Source organism: Peromyscus californicus, unplaced genomic scaffold (assembly GCF_007827085.1).
Source record: "Peromyscus californicus insignis strain IS unplaced genomic scaffold, ASM782708v3 Scaffold_11__1_contigs__length_118956290, whole genome shotgun sequence".
NCBI lineage: Eukaryota > Metazoa > Chordata > Mammalia > Rodentia > Cricetidae > Peromyscus > Peromyscus californicus.
This window is the reverse complement of record NW_026294402.1, coordinates 98,777,332-98,802,167: the sequence shown is the minus strand read 5'-3', so window position 1 is coordinate 98,802,167 and position 24,836 is coordinate 98,777,332. Positions and strand designations below refer to the sequence as shown.

Sequence of the window (24,836 nt, the reverse complement as noted above, 5' to 3'; positions counted from 1 at the left end):
TTTGGTTGTTTTTGTTTTGTTTTGTTTGAGGCCATCGAAAGAGTTATTTTAAACTTTAAAATTAATATACAAGACTGGAATGATAGATAGCTCATGTACTGCTAGTGTGGAGAATCCAAGTTGGATCCCAGCATCCATGATGGGCAGCTCATTTGATGCCTCCTGTCTCCACAGGTGCCAGCACTCACTTATACAAACCCACACAGAGACACACATCTATGCACCCAATTAAAAAAGATCTTTCCTTTTTTTTTTTTTTTTAAAAAGCAGTATATATAGGTCGCAAGACCTCAATCACTTGAGAGCCATTATTTTATAAGTAACCTTTATTTTATACCTAACTTTATTATAAGATAGGAAAGTTGGGTTTTCTTTCCTGTGACAAAACTAGATGATGGAAATTTTCTGCAGAGCAATTTGACACTGTGATGATATCCCAGTGTTTGTGATGTCTGTCTGCATTGATATAGCCATGTTTCTAATTATTTGAGTAGGGTAATTACCCAGGTCTGAGATGAACTTCCTGATAGTGATGGAAAAGTCTCTTGCATCTCAGGAGAACTGTTTTTCCTATTCACTGTCACGTCGTTGAACCCAGCTCAGTGTTAGGCCCTCTCTGTGATGATGCTGAAACAGTTTTGGTCAGACATATGTGCCTTCCCCTGTAAAGAAAAAGAGACCACATGTGAAAATCATGACGTAAAAATGGGTTTTGTTTGCTAGGTGGTGGTGGCGCATGCCTTTAATCCCAGTACTCGGGAGACAGAGGCAGATGGATCTCTGAGTTTGAGGCCAGCTTGTTTCCACAGGGCAAGTTCCAGGACAGCCAGGGCTAAACCCTGTCTTGAAAAACCAAAAATAAAAAAAGGCTTTGTTTGTGTTTGTTTTGTTTGTTTGGTTTTTCAAGACAGGGTTTCTCTGTGTAGCCCTGGTTGTCCTGGAACTTGCTCTGTAGACTAGACTGGCCTCAGACTCAGAGATCTGCCTGCCTCTGCCTCCTGAGTGCTGGAATTAAAGGGGTGCTCCACAACTACCCAGCTATAAAAGTTATTTGAAGTTGATAATAGTATTCATAAAGACTAGAAGATTTAAGGATATTACAGCAGTTTTTATTTGCAGGAATTAAAATTATGCAGAAATATGTTTTATAAAAGCTTTCTCTATTAAAAATCTAGGTATATGAGAAAAAAACATTTCTTGGCCATTAGTTTTCTAATATTAAATAGTATAACTAATAGGTAGTAGAAATTGTTTTTAAATAAGTTACTATGTTACACTAGTCTGTGAATTATGAAATCTAAAATGTCTGTTCCCTTTAGTCAGATAGTTATATGTATATATATTTTTAGTTCCCAAATGAAAAGGGAACAGGTGTCATGGGTCAAGTCAGTAATGAGTATTAATTTTTTCACTTGAGGGAAAAGGTACATATTTTTATATTCCTTTAGATTATATTTGTCATGAATTTCTCATGGATTCTGCTTTGTTTAGTCTCTTTTGTAATTTAATTCCATATGGCTTTTTTCTAATCAGAATTTATTATATTTGAATTACACATACAGTTCAGTTGTATTTATCCATGCTAAGTGCTCAGCAGCTTCTCATGACTCCTGCCTACCTGACTAGGCAGGGTGTTGAAAAATACAGAATCCTACCATCACATCAGAAAGACCACACTGATTTCAGTGACAAGAGTTGTGTGAGAACAGTGATGACAATGAAACAGGAGACAAAGGGATTGAAACCACTGTGACATCCTTGTGTGGACATGGGTGCAAAACCTCTTCAACCAGGTATTAGCAAACCCACCCCAACAGCACAGTAAAGGGCTTTCTTTTCCACAGTGCTTACGTGGGAGACATCTCAAGTATGCACAGAGCAGTTAGTGGTGCACTGTGTCCTGAAACTAACACACAGGCCACATAGTCCCCTCAGTGGATGTACAGGCACCTGACAAATGAAACATCCCTTCACAAAGAAAATGCCAAGCAAATGAGTGCAGTGCAATTTATAACAGCTACAATAAAATAAATAGGGGTTAAATATAACCAAAGCAATGAAAGGTCTCTGCAGTGAAAATTAAACAGAAGAAAGACGTTGAAGTAAAAAGATGACTATGTGCAGAGACAGAGAGACTCTGAACTACTCAAAAAGATGACACAAAATGATCTGTGTCAAAATGCCAATGACACTCCTCACCAAACGAAAAGAAATTCTCAAATTCGAACAAAACTGCAACAAAACCCCAGATTGCTAAAGCCATCCAGTGGGAAAAGAAAGACTTTCCTTGACTTCAAATTATACAAAGCTGTAGTAATTGAAGTAGCATGGAGCTGGCATAGAAACAGAACAATGGAGCAGAATAGAGCCTGGGTGTAAACCTGGTATCTGTAAACCTGGTATCTGTAGTGATGTTAAGCATATACATTGAGGAAGGATGGCCTTTACAGTGTGTGTTACTGGGAAAATTGCATGTACACAATCAGAAAAAATGAGACTGCACCCTCATCTCTCACAAATTAGAAAAACCAACTCCAAGTGAATTTAAAGACTCAAAACTTTGAGAAGAAAACACAAATACTTCAAGGTATTGGAATGGTCAAGATTTGGGGGGATGGGCAGAAGGGAGTAACAAGACCTCTAAAGCATGGGAAATAACAACAAAATAAACACATGGTATCAGACTGAAAACCTGCCACATAACCAAGAGGAAATGGAGAGACAAGCTATGGAATAAGAGAATGTATTTGCAAATTATACCACTTACCAGGGGCTAATAATCAGAATATGTAAGGAACTCCAAGAACTGAACAGCCAGAAGTGGGGGACAAAAGCCCTAAGTAGACGTTTTTAAATACTGACATAGAAATAGCCATACACGTGAAGAAAATGTCACTAATCATCAGGGAAATGTAAATGAAACCACAAGGTATCATTTCACTTTAGTAAGAATGACTATCATCAGGAAAACTAAAGATAAGTACTGGTGATGCTAGATAGAGAAGGTGCCTTTAGACATTGTTGGTAGGGATGTAAATTAGTATAGTTTAAACTGTCAAAGCAGAACTAGTGTAGGATACAGGAATCCCACTAGTGGGTACATAAACAAGAGACAACTCTGAAGAAAATAAACATCTTCACTCTCGTGCTTATTTTAGAACTATTCACAGGAGCCAAGAAGTAGGACATTTTAAGTGCACGTCGGCTGACAGATGTATAAAGTGTGTTACATATGCACAATGGAATACCATTCAGCTATAAAAAGAATGAAATTGTCATTTGGTGGCATGAGTGGAATTGAAGATCAGAATAAGCCAGGCATAGAAAGGTGGGTACTATGTGGAGCTCGCACAGGTGGAGTCTTAGAAAGTCCATCTCACGGCAGTTGAAAATACATTGGTACTTACCCTGGTTTAAGAGGGGGAATAATGAGGGGCACTTAGGAGTAGGACATCAGTGTCAAGTACTTCTGTAGTACACATGAGGCTGCAAAGTTGTAGTGTGATGTAGCATAGTGGCATGTTTCAGGATAACAGTGACGTATTTCAAAATAGAAGGATTTTCAATGTTTTCATCATAAAGCTATGATAAATGTTCAGAAAGATAGATACGTATATTCTGGTTTGAGCTTTACACAATGTACACAGTATTGAGACGTCACATGACACATAAAATATAGGAATAAGTACTGCCATCAGTTACAAATTAATACAGATGTTAGGGGCTTGGTATGGTAGGAAAGATGAGAAAGCATTTTCTTACTTGATCCTCAAAAAATACCACATAGCAGTTAATTCTTGGGTTTTTTTTTATTGCTATTGCTATTCTTTTCACTCACAAAATGAAATCAATACTATAGTCTTAGTGGGTTTTTTTTTTCATGTATGTGTGTATGCATGCATGTTCTCTCTCTCTCTCTCTCTCTCTCTCTCTCTCTCTCTCTCTCTCTCTCTCCACTATAGTCTTAGTGGGGTTTTTTTTCATGTATGTGTGTATGCATGCATGTTCTTTCTCTCTCTCTTTCTCTCTCTCTCTGTGTGTTCATGTTCATGTGGAGGCCCGAGGTTGATACCAGAAATCAACCTTCAATGCTCTTTCATCTTGTTCAATGACCAGGGTCTCTCAGTCAAACCCAGAGCCAGCTGTTATCTCCCTAGCCAGCTTGCTCTGCAGACCTTGGTCTTTGTCTTCCAAGGCTGGACTTACAGGCAGATCACCGTCCCCACCCAGCACTCCCTGGTATCCATACTCCTCAGTGTTCACAGGGCAAGCACTTGACCACACAAGTGCTTGACCATAGCCACTTCCCTGGCCATGGCCACTTCCCCGACCATGGCCGCCTCCCCGACCATGGCCGCCTCCCCGACCATAGCAGCCTCCCCAGTCCTGCTGTCTTATTTCTGGATTATGAAGATTCTGATTTTTCACTCTCAAAGGTGATTCTAGTAATAGGATTTGTGAATTTATTTCTATTGAACATTTAATTTCATTTTATATTTCAGACCAAATATCAATTTTAGGGGCCTCGTATTTCTTTTACTTCCTATTAATTGACTAATCCTTTGAAGTTTTTTGACTAGCTATGGAGATAAGTCCTGCCTACTTCACCAGTCACCTGACCCTTACTTCACCTTGGGGAGAAATGTTCTGTTTGAAGGAAATAATTTCTTTAGTTTCTTGTTCTACTTTAGACTTTAAAAAATGGGGGGTGGATATAGTATGAATTTTATTCTTGATAAAAATTCACATCCTATCATTTTTTTTTGCCCACATGGAAATAACTTTGCATTATTATTATACAATATGCTGAGTTGTTTGTTTGTTTTTAGTACTCATCAAGTTCAGTTTGTGCTGCTCATATAGTCTTGCATATGTGACCTTCATTGAAGTGTGCATGATTAACAGGGGCTGTATGCTTAAACTGACTCCCTTTCCCAGCAGCTATTAATTGGCAGTAGCTTTTTTGGTCAGGGTAGCACTATATGCCCATCTCTCCTCTCCATGTTAGGATTTGGTATGGCTTGATCTTACACAGGTTTTGTCTATGTCACAATTGTGAGTTCATATGTGAAGTGGACCTGCTGTGTCTGGAAGACACCGTTTCCTTGTAGTCATTCACCACCTTTGGTTCTTGCATTCTCTCCACCCCTATTCCACAATGATCCCCAAGCCTTGGGAGAAGGGGGTTTGATATAGATATTGATGTGTCGTTTAGGACTGAACAGTCCACACTCTTAGCACTCTAACCAGTTGTGAGTCCTGTGTTGATCACCATCTTCTTCAGATAGAAACTTCTCTGAGGAGGGCTGAGAGATGCACTAATCTATGGGTATAACAGTAAGTCATTAAAGAATCAGCTTAATACTATGGCCATCTAGTAGAATAATAGTAGTAGGTTCTCCCCTGGGGGCTATGACTTGTTTAGTCACAGGTTCTTGGCCTGACAGTGGTATGAGGTATGGGGTTCATGTTGTGGAGTAGGTCTTAAATCCAATCAGAAAGTAGTTCGTTATACCCATGGTGATTGTGCCACTCTTGTGCCAGTGGACGTTTCTTGCTGGGTCAGTCATCACTGTAGTCATCCCACAGTTCATAGCTGGGTAAGGTTGATTACTTTTCTCCTTTGATAGTATGTATGGCACCTGCAAACACTGTGAAGGCTAGCCAGTAGGAATGAAGCTTCCAGCTCAGTGCCAGCTTGCTATTTCCATGGTGTCGTCACAATGGGGTATCACTATCAGGTTCTGGAGGGTAGCAAGAGCATTGGCATAGACTCTCCAAATATTATAACCTATTATCAGGACAGTTGGCTACTTTGTCTTTAATGGAAGCATGATGTGTTCCTCTTGAGTCTAGTAGTAGCTTTTGGTTAATATACTGTACATCTTTTTAGTATATTGGTTAAAAGCAGAAAAGCTTAGAGGTCTGGAAAGTATTTGATTTACTTAGTGTCCATTTTTATCATTAAAAATACCACTGCATACAAGTATTTCAATAGTTACCAGTCATGAATAGTTTTTTTTCCTAACTGAAATTTGTTTCTCTGAAATAAACCATCTTCCTTAATTTTAAGAAGTGACTTGGTTATTATTCATGCTTATTTTAAAAACAAACCAGTGCCTGGGTTTTCCTTGTTTAGTTGCTGGGTTCAGTATCCTTCAAAGAATTAAGATGCTGCCGTCACTCTTGTCTGCAGATTTTAAAGCATGGGTGTGGTCAGTTTCTTCACTCTGGAGACTGCTGAGTCTGCTGTTTCGGATATTGTCATTCTTAACAGCTTTCTGAAGTTCTTCTGTGCAGTGATTGTTCTTAATTTTGAAATTTATCTGCATAGACTATTACAGAGAGTATTTTTTTCTTAATTCTATATGGTAATGAATTTTTTTATTCCTAGTTTTTTTTTTTTTTTTTACATTTTCTTATTCTAGCTAATGTTTTCTATCTAAAGAGCTGTCTTTATTTTTAAATATTTTTCTAGTTAAATTTCCACTTTTATCATCAGTATGAGCTCCTCTTCATCAGAATTACTGATAATTTAAGTGATTTTTCCTGTTTGGGTATGTTACTTTCAGTAAAGGTAGTAAAATGAGAAGTGAAAAATTGCCTGCCTGTGATGCAAGCTTCCTATGTGTTTAAGGTTGCAGCCCAGAAGCATAACAGGTAGTTGCTTAAATAGGAATTAACGTCCCTTTATGTGCTGTAGTGAGCAGTTGCAGGCCATAGCCTTCCTTCCTTCCCATTGCGGTTTTGATGAAAGGATACTTTGGAGGAATTAGCCATGTGCAGTGTCTTGTTAAAAGAAAAATGTCCTATTTGGAATTCTTTCAGCATCCTTGGCTGGTGCCTTACCAGCTTAATTTGTGCTAACATCATTGCATTTGTGCAGAAGTCCTATTTTCTATGCAGGAATATTAATAATTCCAACTAAAATAAATGATGGGTGGATTTAATTCTGGTAACTGTTTAAGACATTAAAATCACCATTGATCAGCCAATACATATCTATCTATTGAAATGTTCATTTAATGTTACTATCATATGTATTTTCCTTAAAAAAAATTGTTTAAAACTAAATGTAAGCTTCTTTTTCCTTGTAGGTATAAGCGAGTCTTTTCAGTTGGAACTCATGCAGTTACTACATATAATCCTAATACCTTAGAAGTAACAAATCAGGTAATTACGTTAGAAGCTGTTAGGGGTTTATGTGAACCTTTAAAAGCCTAGATTACAGCCCATTTTACCTGCTGAAATCAACACTTCAGGAGAGAAATGTCAGTCTGAAGATACGTGTTTGCATATGCTTTGTGTTGAGGACTAGAAGTAAAGAAAGGTGTGTGTGTGTGTGTGCGCGCGCGCGCGCGCGCGCTTTCTAGGCTCTCAAAGGAATGGCTTTTATATATGTTACTACTGTTTCTAGCCATCTCTTACATAAAATTAGTTCATTTCTAAAGTTGTTACTATTATTCAGGCATATTAGTTATGTCACATGTAGTTGTTCACAGACTTGCCAAAGAACTAGAATGATTTGTTTGTAAAGGAAGACTAATTGAAAATGGATACATAAACATGCTTAACAATAGCCCAGCTTCTTCTAATTCTAAATTATGCATGTTTTTTATGTCTTTCTTAATGAGTACAATTGTGAAATGTTATTCCCTAATTCTTTTCACGTACTTAAATTGCTTTATATTAATAGCATTAAAATCACAATACAGTTTTGTTGTTGTTGTCTCTAATAATTAAAAACCTTTAGGAGAACCTGAGTTGTGGAATTGCTATAGGCGCTGCTCCTCACTCCTCAACCTTCTATATTTGTAAAATATTGTTCTTTTAAGCAGTGAATATGTAATGAAAGAAATGAAAACAAACTTTGCATCTGATATCTTAGAGCAGAAGTTAAAGGCTTCCTTTCTTTTTGCCAGTGGCCTTATGGAGACATTTGCAGCATCAGCCCTGTTGGAAAAGGACAAGGAACAGAGTTCAACCTCACGTTTCGTAAAGGCAGTGGGAAAAAGTCAGAAACATTGAAGTTTTCTACAGAGCACAGAACAGAGCTGCTTACGGAAGCTTTGGTGAGAAGACCCATGTCACAAACTAGGTCTCCCTCCACTTCTAGAAGTGAAGTGGTTACATTTAGTCCTGAGTTCTGACCCTGTGCCCACTCTGCTCTCTGACCCTGTACCCATTCCTCTGCTTTTTATTTTTATTAACCTTTAACTTGACACTGAAACTTTGTCTTTCCCATACAAACAAACAAGGAAAAACAAAACAAAACCTGGAAATCGTTTGTATTTAATAGTGTGTTAGTCTTTTGAATATATATGTAAGAAAAAGCATTGTATGTTTAATCTATTCTGCTCATCAGTAAATCCCCACAGTCTTGATTAATTATTAACTTGATTAAACTATAATTTTCTTAATGTAGTTTAGCATCATAATTACCGAGTTGTAGCTTTTACCTGTTTGGGGTGGAAAGGGCTGACTCATGAGCCTTCCCTACCTGTGTTTTCTCTTACAGAGATTTAGAACTGACTTTGCAGAGGGAAAAATCACAGGAAGGGTAAGATTTGACATTTATCAGTGTGCATACGTGATTAAATGTTGCCTTCATTGTAGAAATCATTCCATAACCTATGTGTTCCTATTACAGTAAAACCCAAAGGAAATACAACTGTAATGCCTCTTAACAACATGAGAAAGAGATGAATTGTAGTTTAACGGGAAACTCAAATATCAAGAAATAGATTTCAGTTATTTTTGTCAGATAAGGAAAAAAAAATCACCCACTGAAAAACCAGAGTGTTAAAAATGGTATAGGGGCTAGAATGCTGGCTCAGCAGTTGAGAGTGCCTGTTGCTCTCACAGAGGACCTGGGTTTGGTTCCTAGCACCCACATAGCAGCTTACAACCAACCAAAACTCCAGTTCCAAGTTCCAAGGGCTCCAATAACCTGAATCTGACCTCTGCCAGTACTGGGTGCACACATGGAGCACAGGCTCACATGCAGCTAAGACACTCAGTTACACAGAACATAAACCTCCAAGGAGTGCTGCCATTCAGGTGCTCTTCCAGCACTCCACACAGTGACACCAGTCCTCGCCACACTGCAGCAGCACTGTTAGAACTGGTAGCAGTTTGGTTTCTGGAAGGTCTGAGGTCTGGGAGGTTCGGTACTGTCTTTCTGCATGCCCCCAAATTGGGTCTGCCTTGTACTGAGTGAAATCCAGCATGGTGCTAGCAGCTTTGGGGAAAGTCACGCTGCTTAGAGTCCTGAAGTTCCCAGCCAGGTCTCTCTAGCCTGTCACCGCAGAACTTAAATTAAACCAGAGACTTTGGGGAGAAGGGATGAGGACTTTCGGTTTTTCTCATGAAATATTCATATTCTTAACCATGAATGGGTTTTACCCTTGTTTGCACTTTTTTCCCCCTGGTACTAGAGATTAAACCTAACCTTTCTCCACACCAAACTCTGCCTGTACTCCTCAGTTTCTAAAGTTTGAAACAGGGTCTAAGTAAGATGCTCACAGATGGCCTTGACCTCCCTCAGTAGCCCAGGCAGATGATCTTTGGTCTTAGCCTTCCAGGTAATGAGGATTGCAGATTTGCATCACTGCCTGGCTGTTTCTACTTTCTTAACAGGGAAAATAAAGCCTTCTATTCTAGCACTGGTGGGAACCACTATCTCTGCCGAAGTTAGAAGTGGATTCTGATGTGCTGACAGAACTGGCCCTCTCCTGTTAAACTCGGGTTCTTTCTGTGGACATTTTTCTGTTGGCTTAAGCTTCCAGAGCCTCGCTTATTTCAGTGCTAGCCCTTGGCTGGTCGCCCAGGAGCCATTTCAAATAGTTTCATGTCAGCTGACGAGCTGCTTGTTTATTGTCATGGAGGAGCTTCTGTCGGGTTTCTGTAAATCACAACTTGGTGTGCATATCATAATTATCTCAGGTGAATTTTCTGTGTCTCTTTGGATGACAGCTGCATCTGAAACTGGTCTATAATCTCCCCTTTGTAGCAGTTAACTCCAGTCACTTACTACTTGTCAAACTTAGAGGTAGAAACAGTATAAATAGAGGATGTGGCACTTATACCTCCCCAGAATAAGATGGGGCTCCACTTCAAATGCTGACTGGGCTAAGCGGTGATTACGTAAGTTGAATTTGGTCGTGAGCCTGCTGTCACCTTTGCTATACTCAAATTATGGTCTTTCAAAGTCCTTTAGGAAATATAATGATACATTTCCATCAGCAGCTGCTCTCAGTTGAGAGAAATGGAGACTATCCTGCAGAGTGAGTTTGGGTATGTTAGCAAGCATAATGGGAAAGCACCATTGTGCTGGGAAGATGGTTCAGGGGGTAAAGTACTTGCTGTGCAAGCCTGAGGACCTCAGTTCAGAAGCCCCTTCCCCAGTGCATGAAAGCCAAGCCAGGTGCATGCTTGTAATCCTAGCACTGAGAGGTAAAGACAAGGGGCTTCCTGGAGAGCACTGAGCAGCCCATCTAGCCAGTCAGTAAGCTCCAGGTTCACTGAGAGACCCTGTCACAGTAAGGTAGACCAACAGAAAGACAGCCAGTGTTGACCTTTGACCTCCACATGCACCTACCCATGAATACATCATTCGTAGGAATGCATACATACAAGAAAAGGTAAACATCACGTATTTGGTGCTCTCTCAAAGCCCTTTTTGCTGGAGAGGTATGGCACTCATCTGCCCTTTTGTCAACCAGTATCAGGCCCCTGACTATCTTCCTGAGTGATACAGATCCTTTTATCTTTTCTGCAGAATTCTCTTTATGGACCTTTTCTGTGTGTGAAGCTATAGAACAGTGTGCTGAGGGCACAGGTGTGAGCTGGTCCTGTGATGTGTTGAGTTGTTGTTGGATGTCAGTGAAGTTGTCATGACGGCAGTGCCCTACTCCTTGCTGAACACCTGCAGGAAAATTTCTCTCAGTATCAAAAATAGTGTTCTTGAGCAGCCAACCAGTTCTTTTCTACTTTAAGAATGGTGCAGTGGATTCCTCATACAGATGGATAGAAAACTCTGGTGTCGGAATGTAGAGGAGGATATTCATTTCACAGCTCGCACCTTATTATCCCTTTCTCTGTCTCCTGCTTCATTTAACTTACATCTGTTTTCTTCTGTGCCACATCATTTTGTTTAGTGGCCTTCATTAAACATTTTCTGAAGAATGAAACTAGAAGTGGGGAAAGAACCACAAAAACAAATTTTGTTGAAAAATGTCTGAACATATTACGTGCTGATTAAATAATAAAACATAAAAAGAAAAAACTGAATAGTAAAAGGATATTGATCATGCTGATCATCTGATGCCCAGCTACTCTAATTTGCTGCAAGGGATCGCAGCATCCCCAGGGCACTTGGCTTACTGTTATGATGAGAACTCAAAGGTAACCTTTCAGTGGTATGATTATAAGAAATCAAAGAAGTCATACCACTGGTAAAATTTTGGCTTCAGAAATTTTTTGGATGTAGATAAATTGTATGTTAATGTAACTGGGCCAATACAGTGTTTAATGCTGTGACTTCCCCAGAAATTCAACTCAAAATCTTTTTCCTTAGAAAACTCACTCAGAATACAGTTGGTTCTCTTTCTGTTTAAGGTCTCCTTTTTGGGTGTGGCTGTATGTCATGTGTGATTTTAAGGTCTCCTTTTGGGGAGGGCTTTATGCTGTGTGTGGTTTGTAGGTTTTTTTGTTGTTGTTTGTTTATTTTGTTTTTTGCTGCTTTGTTTAACTTTTGAAACAGGATCTGGCTGTGTTGCTTCTGCCGCCCCGGAACTCCTGAGCCCAAGCAATTTTCTTGCTTCATCCTCTTGAGTGGTTGGGACTATAGCACATCCTTTTGCTAGCTGGATTTCCTCTTCTTTCCTCTTTCCACTTAGAAATATAGATATATAAGGTAGTTTAAAAATCTTTCACAACATAGTGTAAACTTAGGCTAATTAAGGAAGAATATAATGTCTTTAGTGTATGAACGTTCTTAATGAAATAAACACTCCTATCCTTCCCCAAACCCCTAGCTAAAATTAACAACCTTACAGTTTGGATAGTAGCTGTTAAAACTACTTGGATTTGGATTTTTGGTCTTCAGCAGTGACTACACAGTCAATGTAACTTTGTTCTATGGCATGCTTAAATTTCACCCTGAAGGTACTGCTGTGCTTCTCTCTAGAGATATAACTGCTATAAGCACCACTGGAGTGATACAAGGAAACCTGTGATTCTGGAAGTAACTCCTGGAGGCTTTGACCAAATAAATCCTGTAACCAACAGAGTGCTGTGTTCCTATGATTATAGGAATATTGAAGGCTTCGTAGATCTTTCTGATTATCAAGGAGGATTTTGTATACTTTATGGAGGATTTAGTAGATTGGTAAGTAGTATTTGTAAAAAGACATTTATTTCAAAGGGATGTAACTGGAGTCTGGGAAGATAACTCAGTTGAAGTACTTGAGGACCTAAAACAGTTCAAAAGTAATAGCTGGCAATGGCAGTCCCTATGTCCAGCACTGGAGAGACAGACAGGCTGGATCTTGGTGGTTAGTCAGTCTATACTACTTAGTGAATTCCTGTCTGGGGGGTAGGGAAGAAAAGAGGTAGACAGTGCTTGAGGAGCAGCATCTGGGGTTGTCCTTTGGCCTCCACACAAACTTGAACACACATGGCTTATAGACCAATCTGAAGAAAATACTGTTTGCAAACTTCTTGTATAACTCACATATCTTCTAAGAGGAAGTATGGTATCAAGAGTCTGGCAGGCTGTGGTGTCAGAGATACCTAAGGTTGAATCTGTTTTCTATCTCTAAAGTGAGGAGAATAACATGCACATTATGTGGAATATGTATATGCATTTGTGTGTGTGTGTGTGCGCGCACGCATGCGCGCGCGCGTGCACTCATATGCATTGCTTAGTAGCAGTCAATAAATGGTGCTGTAGTTTTTTTTTTTTTTTTTGGTTTTTCGAGACAGGGTTTCTCTGTATAGCTTTGCGCCTTTCCTGGAACTCGCTTTGGAGACCAGGCTGGCCTCGAACTCACAGAGATCCGCCTGGCTCTGCCTCCCGAGTGCTGGGACTAAAGGCGTGCGCCACCACCGCCCGGCTATGGTGCTGTAGTTTTTATCAGCATCATGTCATACCTGAAAATTTCTAAGCTTTCCTTGAGAAATGTAATTTTGAAATTTCTTAGTTATAGGGAATTCTGTCCTCTGTTGAGCCATTTGTAATAAAAACATGTATTGTCACTAGAAGTCTGAGGCCTGCAGCATGATTTTTGTCTTGTAATTTTGAGTTACTAAGAAACTGGGAGACATCAGACACTGCTTACAGTACTGAAATCCTGTTTGTTAGTCAGTAATGGAAGCTGTTGTGTTTGGATAGGACCATCTTTGTAGATTATTGTCGTCTTTAATAAAACATAAGTCTACAACCTCACATGTAAGCACTGGTATCTCTCCAGTTAGAGGCCTCGCTGCACATTTCCCAACAGTGTTAGCTCCTGTAACCATCTTTGGGGCCAGGAAACACTCTCCCACAATTTAGTGTTCTTTGGATAAAATACCATCCCCAAGCCGGGCGGTGGTGGCGCACGCCTTTAATCCCAGCACTCGGGAGGCAGAGGCAGGCGGATCTCTGTGAGTTCGAGGCCAGCCTGGACTACCAAGTGAGTTCCAGGAAAGGCGCAAAGCTACACAGCGAAACCCTGCCTCGAAAAAATCAAAAAAAAAAAGAAAAAAAAAAATACCATCCCCAAGATAGCAGAGCAAAGGCAGTACCAGATCACTGGATACGTAAGAGGGTAGATGGTAGCAAAAGGAAAGCAAAGAGAATAGTGGTCATGCAAATAATCGGATTGATAACATGCAGTGTGCTGTTAGCCTTTTTCTGTCTCAAACTTTCTGTGTTTGATGGGTACCATACTGGTTTCCCTGTTCTAGGGACAGGGTAGATACTTTGTTATATCTGAATATAGACACAAAACATGAAAGCCCAAAGGAGAAAGAATGTTTCCCTCATTTTAAAGTAACAAAGTCTTCTGCCCAAAGGCTGCCTCTGCCCTAGACTGCAGACAGTTGCTATGATTGACTTCTTGGTGGGAAATGTGCTTAATACAGTCGTGTGACAACCTAACTGTCACAGTTACTTAGGCCATATGGTGGAGCAATAAGGTAAAACTGTTGGGACATTCCTTTTATTGCCTTGACAGTTGGTTTGTAGCAGCAATGTTCAATAATGATAAGCATTCAAATATTTAACATAATTTTGCAAGAAAATTACAGTCTAAAACAGTTCAACTCAGAGCTGCCTTGATTGAAACAGGGACTACTATCCCACAATTCCCACCTACCTCCCTAGGCTTGAGCTCTTCCCTGGAAGATGACAAGCTGTTTGGTACAAACGGCAATAACCAGACTCTTGAGAAGTTGTGGGGTATTTTCTATTGGTTGAGTTGGTGTAAGGCTTTGTATTGCAGACTATGTGTTTTAATTTAGTATTTGTTTTTAACTACAATACACTGCTTATTTACTCCAGTAAGTTCTGTTGCCTTTTTCTTAGAATTGTTACATTAATTAATCTCTTCCATGTGTGTTGAGTAAATATGGTCCCTGTTTTAGTTTTTTGAATCCTGACTTAGAAATTTCAAAATCTGTGCAGCATTTATTTGCATCAGAGCAAAGAGAAGAGATCATCAAAAGTGCAATAGAACACGCTGGCAACTACATAGGGATCTCACTGCGGATCAGGAAGGAACCTTTAGAATTTGAGCAATATTTGAATCTTCGCTTTGGAAAATATAGCACTGATGAGTCTATCACATCTTTGGCAGAGTTTGTGGTCCAAAAAATATCTCCTAGACATTCGGTAAGAGATGTTTGTTGAACATAAAAAATTTGTTCAGGAGTTTTGACAGCTTCTTTAATAACTTTTGAATATATTTCTATTTTACTGTTTGAAGGAACCTGTGAAAAGAGTTCTAGCAGTCACAGAAACATGTTTAGTAGAACGAGATCCAGCAACCTATAACATTGCGACCTTGAAGCCCTTGGGAGAAGTGAGTAAGCCTTCTTCGCTTAAATGGGCCAGCTTCCTACTGATAAAGTTGATTAAATTTCTATATTAATATATTTATTCACTCCTAAGGAATGAAAAACAGGCTGCCGTGGTGGCTCACTTGGGAGGTTGGGAGCACTTGAAAGGCTAAAGCAGGAGGATCAGGAGTTCAAGGCCAGCTTCAGCTACATAGCAAGTTCAAGGCCAGCCTGGTCTATATGAGCCCCTGTCTTGGAAATCAACAATAGAAGTGAATGGGAAACAGGCATAATCTGTATTTATTTATTTATTAACCTTTGTATTTATTAGTTTTAGGACAATGTAGATCATAAACATTACCTTCCAAATATACGGCTCTCTAGGCCAGACTAGCCTCGAACTCACAAAGATCCGCCTGCCTCTGCCTCCCGAGTGCTAGGATTAAAGGCGTGCACCACCACCGCCTGGCCAAAGAATAAACTTTTATTTCCACAGTTGCATATGAAATTTGAATGAAACTTGAAAACAATTCTTAAATTCTGACATTATAGGCAGGTTACATTTTTGTTTGTTTGTTTTGTTTTTTTTCAAGATAGGGTTTCTGTGTGTAGCTTTGATGCCTTTCCTGGAACTCACTCTGTAGCCCAGGCTGGCCTCGAACTCACAGAGATCCACCTGGCTCTGCCTCCCGAGTGCTGGGATTAAAGGTGTGCACAAACCACCACCTGGCGCAGGTTACATTTTTTAATATTGACTTTAGAAGAAAAAGAATGATACCCAGTTTTTACAATTAGAACTTTTTGTTTGAATTTGTTTTTCTTAGGTATTTGCATTGGTTTGTGACTCAGAAAACCCACAACTTTTTACCATTGAATTTATAAAAGGGCAAGTTCGGAAATACTCCTCAACAGAAAGGTAGGGGTTTGTGTGTGCCTGTCTATCTATTTTTAATTCATAATTTTGTGATCATAGTATGTGCAGGGCAAAGAAATTGGTCAGCGAGGGATAGAAAACAACGGTTATAATTTAGAATTTTGAAATTATTTAATTTGGAAAAAGGTATTGCTGCAAATTTTAAATGACCTCAGTTAACCTGGTCTGTGTTTCTATGTGTATCCAGAAGCTAACCTAATTTTGATGAGGCTTGTCTCATTGGTGATTCTGGGTACTGACACATTGACCATCTTCACTGTCACACACAGCCACAGGAGCACTTACATTCATTCATAGTAACATTTCAGAGTTGCCAAAAACTAGATACACTGCATATATCATGAGCTTGAGTCAGTACCCAGAATGTCGTGTATCCACACAGTGGATGGCTCTTCAGCAGTGCAGACCCTGTACATGCAGCAACTTGGGTGAACCTTGAAAACAGATGATGAACAATATAAGCAAGACACTCGAGACTCCATGTTGTATGGTTCTGCTTTGTTGACTTTTCCTTAAAAATCAAAAGTAGATGTAGCACATTGGTGATCGGGTCTTTGCAAATAGACAAAAAGAAACTTTTTGTGGTGGTCAGAATTTTTAAAAACTGGATTGTGATGATTGTCCAACTGTTTTAATTTATACAAAATTGTGAAAGATTTTAATGGAGTAAATTTTGTGATTTGTATGTTAGGCCCAAGGAAAGCTGTTAAAGTTAGATAATCTTTAGACAGCAAAACCAAGAAACATGAAACCAGGGTGCTATCTACCTGATACCAGGTCATACAGCAGCAGTGTGGTGAAGGCCTGCTCTGACTGTGCCAGTCCGTGCTGAACTCTGCAGTTCATGCTGCCCACTGAACCCCAGTACATCCCCTAGCACATTACCTGCAGAAAGGCCTGTGCTGCGTTCCGGACCCAGAGTCCCCTTAAGTATCAAACCTAAAGCTTTTTACTTTTAACTTTGCTTAGAGATTCCTTGTTAGCAAGTTTGCTGGATGGAGTAAGAGCCTCTGGTAACAGAGATGTTTGTGTTAAGATGACACCGACCCACAAAGGTCAGCGATGGGGGTTACTGAGCATGCCTATAGACGAAGAAGTTGAGAGCCTTCACCTCAGATTTCTAGCTGCACCTCCTAGTAAGTACTTGCTTTAATGTATTGCATCTCCACCCAGCAACATGACAGTCATTTAAAAACTGGGAATGCAGAGCTTTAAACTCTCCTTTGAACCTTCTCATCTCTTTGTAGATGGCAACTTCGCAGATGCTGTCTTCAGGTTCAATGCTAACATTTCCTACAGCGGAGTTCTGCATGCGGTAACACAGGATGTAAGATACGTTGTATTGTACTCTTGTTCATTGTAACTGACTTTGGCTCTGGAAACACTACTCATCACTTACTCTTTCATTACTTAGGGTCTCTTCTCAGAAAACAAGGAAAAGCTAATCAATAATGCCATCACGGCATTGTTGTCCCAAGAAGGAGATGTTGTTGCTTCAAATGCAGAACTCGAGAGCCAATTCCAAGCTGTGAGGAGGCTTGTAGCCTCCAAAGCTGGTTTTCTGGCCTTCACTCAGCTTCCAAAGTAAGTTAGCCAGAGTGGGACAGTGCTTGCTGCTTCATGTCCAGGCCCTGGGTTTGGTCTCTGTGACAAACAATTCATGGTGTATTTTGAACCTAATGTTATGTAAAGATTTTGAACCACTTAAAATAGAAAATGCTGAGTAATTTATTTCCTTTATGTTGGCTAAATCTAGTAACTTATATATGGTGATTTGGTAGTTTTTATCCATGAGCAATGAAAAGGGAAGGTAGATGGCGCTGATATTAGATACTGGCCCCATATTTTAGTAATATCACTGATTTTGTGTTAATAAATTTGAGTAATTAGTTGCCTTTTCATTAACACTAAAAAAGTTTCCTGTTAAAGCAAATAGGTTTAGGAAAGTGCATTCCAGAGGTGGGATTCAGAACATGTAACTGATGCCATGCCTCTATGAAAACTTAGGATGACCTGTAATTTAATAATAATAAATATTCTGGAAGGTTTCGGGAGCGCCTAGGAGTGAAGGTGGTGAAAGCACTCAAGAGAAGCCACAATGGCGTCGTCCACGCGGCTGTTGATATGCTCTGTGCCCTCATGTGTGTAAGTATTCCTCTCAAGTTGACAGGAGGGTTTCCTTTCCATAAATCATCCACAGTTGTGCGTTTCCACTTGTTTATTCAGTTAACATGTTAGCATGTTGTATGTACTAATGGGTGTTGTGTGTGCTAGAAATAAAACTGTTAGGAAACAGTCCTTCTCCAAATTGCTAGCAGGCTAGTCAGGTAGACTCACATGTGTAATGTGAAGTGGAGGCCATGGCACCACTGAGGAGCAGCACTTAGACCCTATGTGAGGTGTGAAGTGGAGGCCATGGCACCACTGAGGAGCAGCACTTAGACCCTATGTGAGGTGTGAAGTGGAGGTCATGGCACCACTGAGGAGCAGCACTTAGACCCTCTGTGAGGTGTGAAGTGGAGGTCATGGCACCACTGAGGAGCAGCACTTAGACCCTCTGTGAGGTGTGAAGTGGAGGCCATGGCACCAGTCTTTGGTGGTGAGGAAAAGGATTCTCAGTGTTTCTCAGATACCACATTTGACCAGAATTTTAAAACTTGAGTGGGGATCTCTCAGTTCTGGGTAGGCTTTGCCTGGCATAGAAGATGACATGTCCAAAGGCATGCATGAGAAGCAGCAGACACTACAGTTAATGATTTTAAGTGTGTGTGGAATGAGCAAAGGTGGGTGATTCAAACTTGAAGCTAGAGGTATATGCAGAGATGATGGTCATTGAAAAGCCTTCTCTGTCAGAACCAAGAACGGGGTTTATACTTTTATAAGGATAACTGAAAGGTTTTTCAACAAGAGAGCAGTCACAAGACTAGGTTTGGCTTTCAGAAAACCCACTCTGGTGGGACATGGAGGAGAGAAAAGTTAGAGGCTGGTAGACCTAATGGTCGGGTAAAGAATGAGATGTTGAGCTCAGGTAATGACAGTGGCTGAAGAAGCAACACCTGAAAGCTGAGTGATAAAGATCTGCCTCAGTGACAGCTGTGGGGTGCTGCAAACTTTGGGATGTGTCTCGGGTTTGTGCACTGCAGAGCTGGATAGGGGATCTTAGTGATAGAGGACAAACATACATAATCACTGCATAACACCTTGTGTTTATTCCCCAAGTGAATTAAAGTTTATTGTCTTAACTATTCCAAATAATTCTCCTAAAGAATTAAACTAGTACATAAAACAAAAATAGTGTGAAACAGGCCGAGTTCTTATTGGTGTTGGATTTGGCTGTGTGCATGGCTGCCTGTGGTTAGTCCTGACAGTCCCATTTATTTCACAGCAGAGTCACCTGCCTTACCTTTCCCAAGCCTCTGTTAGGTCAGGGTCCGAACCCTGCTTCTGACCAGTGTGCAGGCACTCAGTCAAAGGACAGTCACCTTGAGAAAAAAGGATTTGCCACTTCACTAATGTTAGCACTTGCTTTTAAATTCTAAGTTTCATCATTTCAAATTTAAATTATAAAATTCTTGGGGTGGGGAATTGTTTCCTTTTGGTGAGAAGGCCTGTGACTGAGAAAGGACATTGCTTGTGCAGTAATGTATAGAAAGAGCATGTTTGGTTACTTGTCAGGGGTTATCAGGTCTAATCAGGCACTAGAGAAACTTCGTTCTGCCTGCTTCTCATCACGCGTTTCCTTTCTGCCGTGTGACTTAAAGGCTGTAGTCTTTTAATTGCTTCCGTGTGGAGTGAATGCTGTCTGTAATTGCCTTTTCTGTGCCGCCAGTACAGGACACTGCTTCTGACTCTCACTCTTTTTAATCAATAGCCCATGCATGATGACTATGACTTAAGACAAGAGCAGCTAAACAAAGCTTCTCTTCTCTCTTCAAAGAAGTTTCTGGAAAACTTGTTGGAGAAATTTAATTCCCATGTGGTAAGTTGTAATTAAGCTTTTCTTCATGGGAAATGCCATACAGAGATGTTCTAGAAGTGCAATATGAATTTGTTTTGTCACAAAGCTCATCCCTCAATGGTCACATTTCATCCTTGTTACCAGTGACAAAATACTCCTGCATTTTATTAGCTAATATAGCAATTGGAGATTGCTCATTTTTATTATTAGCTAATACAACAAACAGAGAAGGATACCAACAGTGCCTTCAGACTTTTATAATGATATATCAGAATTTTTTCTTTCTTTAAAAAAAATGTTATGAAATAAATTGTTCTAAAAATAAGTCTTCCTTAACTGACTACCAGTCCCTCAGGCACTGGACATCTTAGAGGACAGAAATTCTGTGAACACAAACACATTGCCATGGTTTTACAAGCATTGTTAGATTGCTTTTTTTTTTTTTTTTTTTAAATTAAAAGTGTGTAGGTGTTTTGCATGCCTGTATGTCTGTGCCTCATGGGTGCAGTGCCTGTGGAGGTCAGACGAGGTCATCAGATCCCCTGGGACTAGAGTTAAATGTAGTTGTGAGCCTAGCCGTCATGTGGGATGTGGGTGTAGGGGACTGAACCCAGGTTGCCTGGAAGCACAACGTTAACTGTGCATGCCTTTAATCCCAGGACTCGGGAAGGTAGAGGCAGGTGGATCTCTGTCAGGACGAGGCCCTCCTGGTCTACAGAGCTTGTTCCAGGACAGCCAAGGCTATAGAGAGAAACCCTGTCTCGAGCCCCCTACCACACCCCACCCCCCAAAAAAAAGTTAACTGCTGAGCCAGTTCCCAGCCCTTTCTCTTTTTTTCTTTCTTTTCCCCACTCAGTTACAGATTAACTTTAGTTAGAATATGTACTTGAGAAATTTGGGTTATTCTCTTAAGGTGTGACTGAACTTGAATTGTTTCTTTTGAAGATGACAAACAAGGGACTTGCTATATTAGCTAATGAACAAGTACTTAAACGTCATAAAAATTTGAATCCGTTGAAAAATTCACGTCATTGTGTCTGACACCCAGAATTCAGAGAAAGGAACATGTCATTCGTTGTTGTGTTGCAGCTGGAGCTCCCTGTGTCTGTTCTAAGCAATGTGCTGCTCTCTTTCAGGATCATGGGACTGGTGCCCTAGTAATTAGTTCACTCTTGGACTTCCTGACCTTTGCCCTCTGTGCTCCATATAGTGAGACAACCGAAGGGCAGCAGTTTGATATGCTCTTAGAGATGGTAGCCTCCAATGGAAGAACCCTCTTTAAGCTCTTTCAGGTGAGCTTGTCTGATGACTGCACTCGACTGAATGACTACATGAAGACTTGTTTCTTCCCCACCTTTGCAGTGCAGGGTCAGTACTTCAGGGCCGTGCCTGTGGTGTGTACCAGGCAAGCACTCTGCTACTGAGCTCTCCCCACAGCTGGATCAGAGTGTTAAATAGTGTGTGTGTGCTTCCATTGTGACAGTGCAGCCTGGACATGACTGTGTCAGAGATTATTAACCTGCCGCTTTCTTGGTGTTTCATGTAGTGCTCTCCTCATGCTATTGACTGCTGTTGTGTATACTTTTAGATGTAGTGAAAAGCTTCCCTTTTTTGAGGGGGGCATAGGCTTAAAGTTCCCTTTCTTTACAAATGTCCAAATAATCAAATGAGTTTTAGCCATATTGTTTATACGCACTGGAAAGCATTTATTATTTCATCTGATGCTGTAGTGTTTGTTGTATTTATACATATGTGTTTGCATATATATTTGTGATTTTAGTATTGTTAGTGCTTGATGTAAATCATTCAAACTCAGGTAATTATAGTATATATTGTTAGTCATGCAAGTGTTGCCTGTTTCCTGCCTATGTAAACCAACTTGTTTAAAATTAGACTCTGATCTGACTTTGAGATGTATCTTTTTCTAATTGGTTTTCCTAGTGTGTTGCTTTCCCTAGGTTTATAGCTTATAACCTTGCACAAATTGTGTGTGTTCCTTAGGTGTAACAGCTAAATGTGTCAGAATGAAATTCTTTTATTCACTGATACTTTCCCCTTCATTTTTAAAGCATCCTTCCATGGCAATTGTAAAAGGAGCTGGATTGGTTATGAAGGCAATAATAGAGGTGAGAGAATAATTTTGAAATCTTAAAGTTCCTGGAATGTTGGTTGATTCTTGTAATTGAAGTTGACAACATTGCGATTCGATCTTTGATGGGAAACTTTCAGTTCCCTGGATAAGACAAGTAGTTTTAGATCTTTATTCAGAATTTGAGCATAGAGCTCACACTGAAAATGTATTTATACTGGAATCTCCAGATACTGTGCTCACACCTTGCTTATTTGCTGTGACATAAAGTCAACACTCTTCCCTGTCAGTTTCATTGATGTTGGTGGGTGCATTGAGTTTGAGGTACTGAGACTGAAGGGATCTGCTGTGGAAGCGTCAATGGGAAAAGGATGTTACTGCGTGTGACAGTCACTGTGCGTGGCAACAGAAGTCCCTCTCCTGCGGTTGCTAAGCTGTAGGCATCAGGACTCACTGTAGCCACCAGATGGTGCTTCTGCAGGCTCAGTGCTTTCGCCTCCTGCTCTTTAAAAGATGAAACCATGGGCTGAAGAGATGCCTGAGTGGTTAAGAGCACTGATTGCTCTTACAGAGGAGTCTGGTTCAGTTCCCAGCATCAAAATGGTGGTTCACAGCAGTCTTTCATTTCAGTTCCTGGGGATCTGTTGCCCTCTTCTGGCTTCTGTGGGCAATGCATGCATGTGGTGCACAGATAAGAACAGGCAAAAACACCTATCTGCATAAAATTGAATCTTTAAATTTCTGAAAGGTAAAACCATAGTCACTAAATATCAGCTGCATTCTGTGATGTTTATAGTGGCATCGATCTAAATGGCTTTTGAATTCCTCCTGTATTTTATGTTATACTAGCAATTCGGATAAAATGTAAGATTCTGTTCATCACAAAACTTGGCTATTGTGATGCATGAAAAGCAAAGAATTAGTTTGCCCTTAAGTAGTTGTATGCAAAGAAAGAAATGTTTTTTAAGGATGTAGATGTCAAACTGGTTAGAACATCAAAGTTTGCTTTTGTTTCTGTTGTGTGTACTTAGTGTATATACACACTGCTGAAGTCTAATTTTCCCTCTCTAGCTGATAAGTTCTAAAAATGGATACCACATCCTTAACTTTTGCAGAGCTTATGGCAGCCAGGCACAGTTAGAACCCTGATGTCAGTCTTCTCTTGACACTGTTCTTCCAGCATTTTGCCATTCCTATAATGGAGGCAAGCATTCATTCTTTATAGACAAGGCCCTGACCTTGGGCTTCACAGACAGATATCACATTAAATATATCACATTATAGCCAGTGATTAGAGCTCATGTTTCTAAAAGATAATTTGTACACAATCTTGGCAAATAAACAATACATAAACCTTGAAGAAAAAGTTGTGATATTCAGGAAAAAAAAACACAAGTAACAAATAAAAATAACCCATTTTATCACTGAGAAATACATTAGCATTTTGTTGAACTTAACTTCAGATTGTATACTATTCAAAATGATGCATGTGGCCCAGGTATGTGGCACACACCTTTAATCCCAGCACTCTGAAGACAGAAACATATGGATCTTTGAGTTGGGGATCTATCTGGTCTACATAGCAAGGTCTAAGTCACCAGGGCTGTGTACTGAGTCCCTGCCTTTCAGACAAAACAAAACAAAATGATGTGCGTGCACATGATGCTGTGTTCCAGACATGCATTTGTCTTTTGTGTTATGTGCTTTACTTTCTCACTTACACAAGCATCTTAAGTATCACATTGCTCTTTTGGAGCCAAAATTCTTTGATTATCTTCTAGTCCTGTTGTGTTATTATTGCCTAAATGAGTCTGTATAAGTAAAGTAGAATTGGAATAATGAGTTGCCCCTACATCACACTGTCCTTTAATAACAAAAGTAAGCCTGACTTGAATGTGTCTTTGATAGGAATTACTATTCTCCCTATGCCACTTGTCCCTGTTATTAGCTGATAAATACTCAAGAAATCATCCTACTTTTAGCATAATTCATAAGATAAATTTAGCTTGAAACTAAACTTCATTCCAAAGAAATAACATTAGCTGTAGTCCCTGGTGTTTTCGGGGGGTAACTAGATATTGCTTTTATTTTATTTTATTGTGTACTGCCTGATTCTTTGTATAAAGCTGCAGGGCTGGTTTTATAAAGCTGGAAGAGTTTGTTCTAGATAGCTTTTTAGGGACCATCTTTCCCTTTTTCCAAAGGAAGGTGACAAAGAGATTGCTACTAAGATGCAGGAGCTTGCCCTAAGCGAGGGCGCCTTACCCCGACACTTGCACACTGCGATGTTTACAATCAGTTCAGATCAGCGCATGCTTACAAACAGGTAAGTTGTTTAATCCCCATAAATTAACTTTCGATTTAGATCACATTTCAACATTGTGTAAACAAAAGAGCATTAGGATCATACAAGTGTTCCATGAAGGTTTATGCTGGAATGACTATTGTCCCTCCCTGTTCATGGATAATTTGGGATAGGATTAGAGTTTAGAGGATCTGGTTTCTATTTCCATTATCATGTCAGAGTCTTGATTCACAGTCCTGGGACTGGAGCCTAGGGAAGGCTATCTAGAAGCTTGTGAATCCTCAGCATAGGCCCAGGCTGTTACTTCCTGTGACTGTTTGCATCACGCAGCCCCACATGGGAAGCTTTCAGAGTTAATTTTTAAGGAAATTTGGTCAGTTAAGTACTCGACTTTACAAAGAAAGAAAAGAGAAAGGGAAGGATCTTAAACATATTTCCACCCTATTAGGCCTTTTCCAGATCTTTGGTTAGCCATTTTTCCTCCATTAGTCACTTATGTGAAAAA

General features: G+C 39.9%; 1 protein-coding gene across 3 annotated transcripts in view; it reads left to right on the top strand.

The window, feature by feature from the left end:
• The window catches only part of Dnajc13 (DnaJ heat shock protein family (Hsp40) member C13), a 117,524-nt gene that overhangs the window by 23,794 nt on the left and 68,894 nt on the right, over positions 1-24,836 (top strand). For all 3 annotated transcript variants that reach the window (XR_008214028.1, XM_052718879.1, XM_052718871.1), the window contains exons 3-17: positions 7,098-7,173; positions 7,923-8,072; positions 8,519-8,560; positions 12,191-12,391; positions 14,672-14,878; positions 14,973-15,068; positions 15,870-15,961; positions 16,949-17,115; positions 17,227-17,306; positions 17,394-17,563; positions 18,025-18,124; positions 19,851-19,958; positions 21,074-21,229; positions 22,007-22,063; positions 24,231-24,352. Coding sequence is in view for 2 of the 3 variants with exons in the window: in XM_052718879.1 (XP_052574839.1) it covers positions 7,098-7,173; positions 7,923-8,072; positions 8,519-8,560; positions 12,191-12,391; positions 14,672-14,878; positions 14,973-15,068; positions 15,870-15,961; positions 16,949-17,115; positions 17,227-17,306; positions 17,394-17,563; positions 18,025-18,124; positions 19,851-19,958; positions 21,074-21,229; positions 22,007-22,063; positions 24,231-24,352 (1,824 nt within the window). In the remaining variant the exon portion in view is untranslated. The remainder of the gene's footprint in view (positions 1-7,097; positions 7,174-7,922; positions 8,073-8,518; positions 8,561-12,190; positions 12,392-14,671; positions 14,879-14,972; positions 15,069-15,869; positions 15,962-16,948; positions 17,116-17,226; positions 17,307-17,393; positions 17,564-18,024; positions 18,125-19,850; positions 19,959-21,073; positions 21,230-22,006; positions 22,064-24,230; positions 24,353-24,836) is intronic.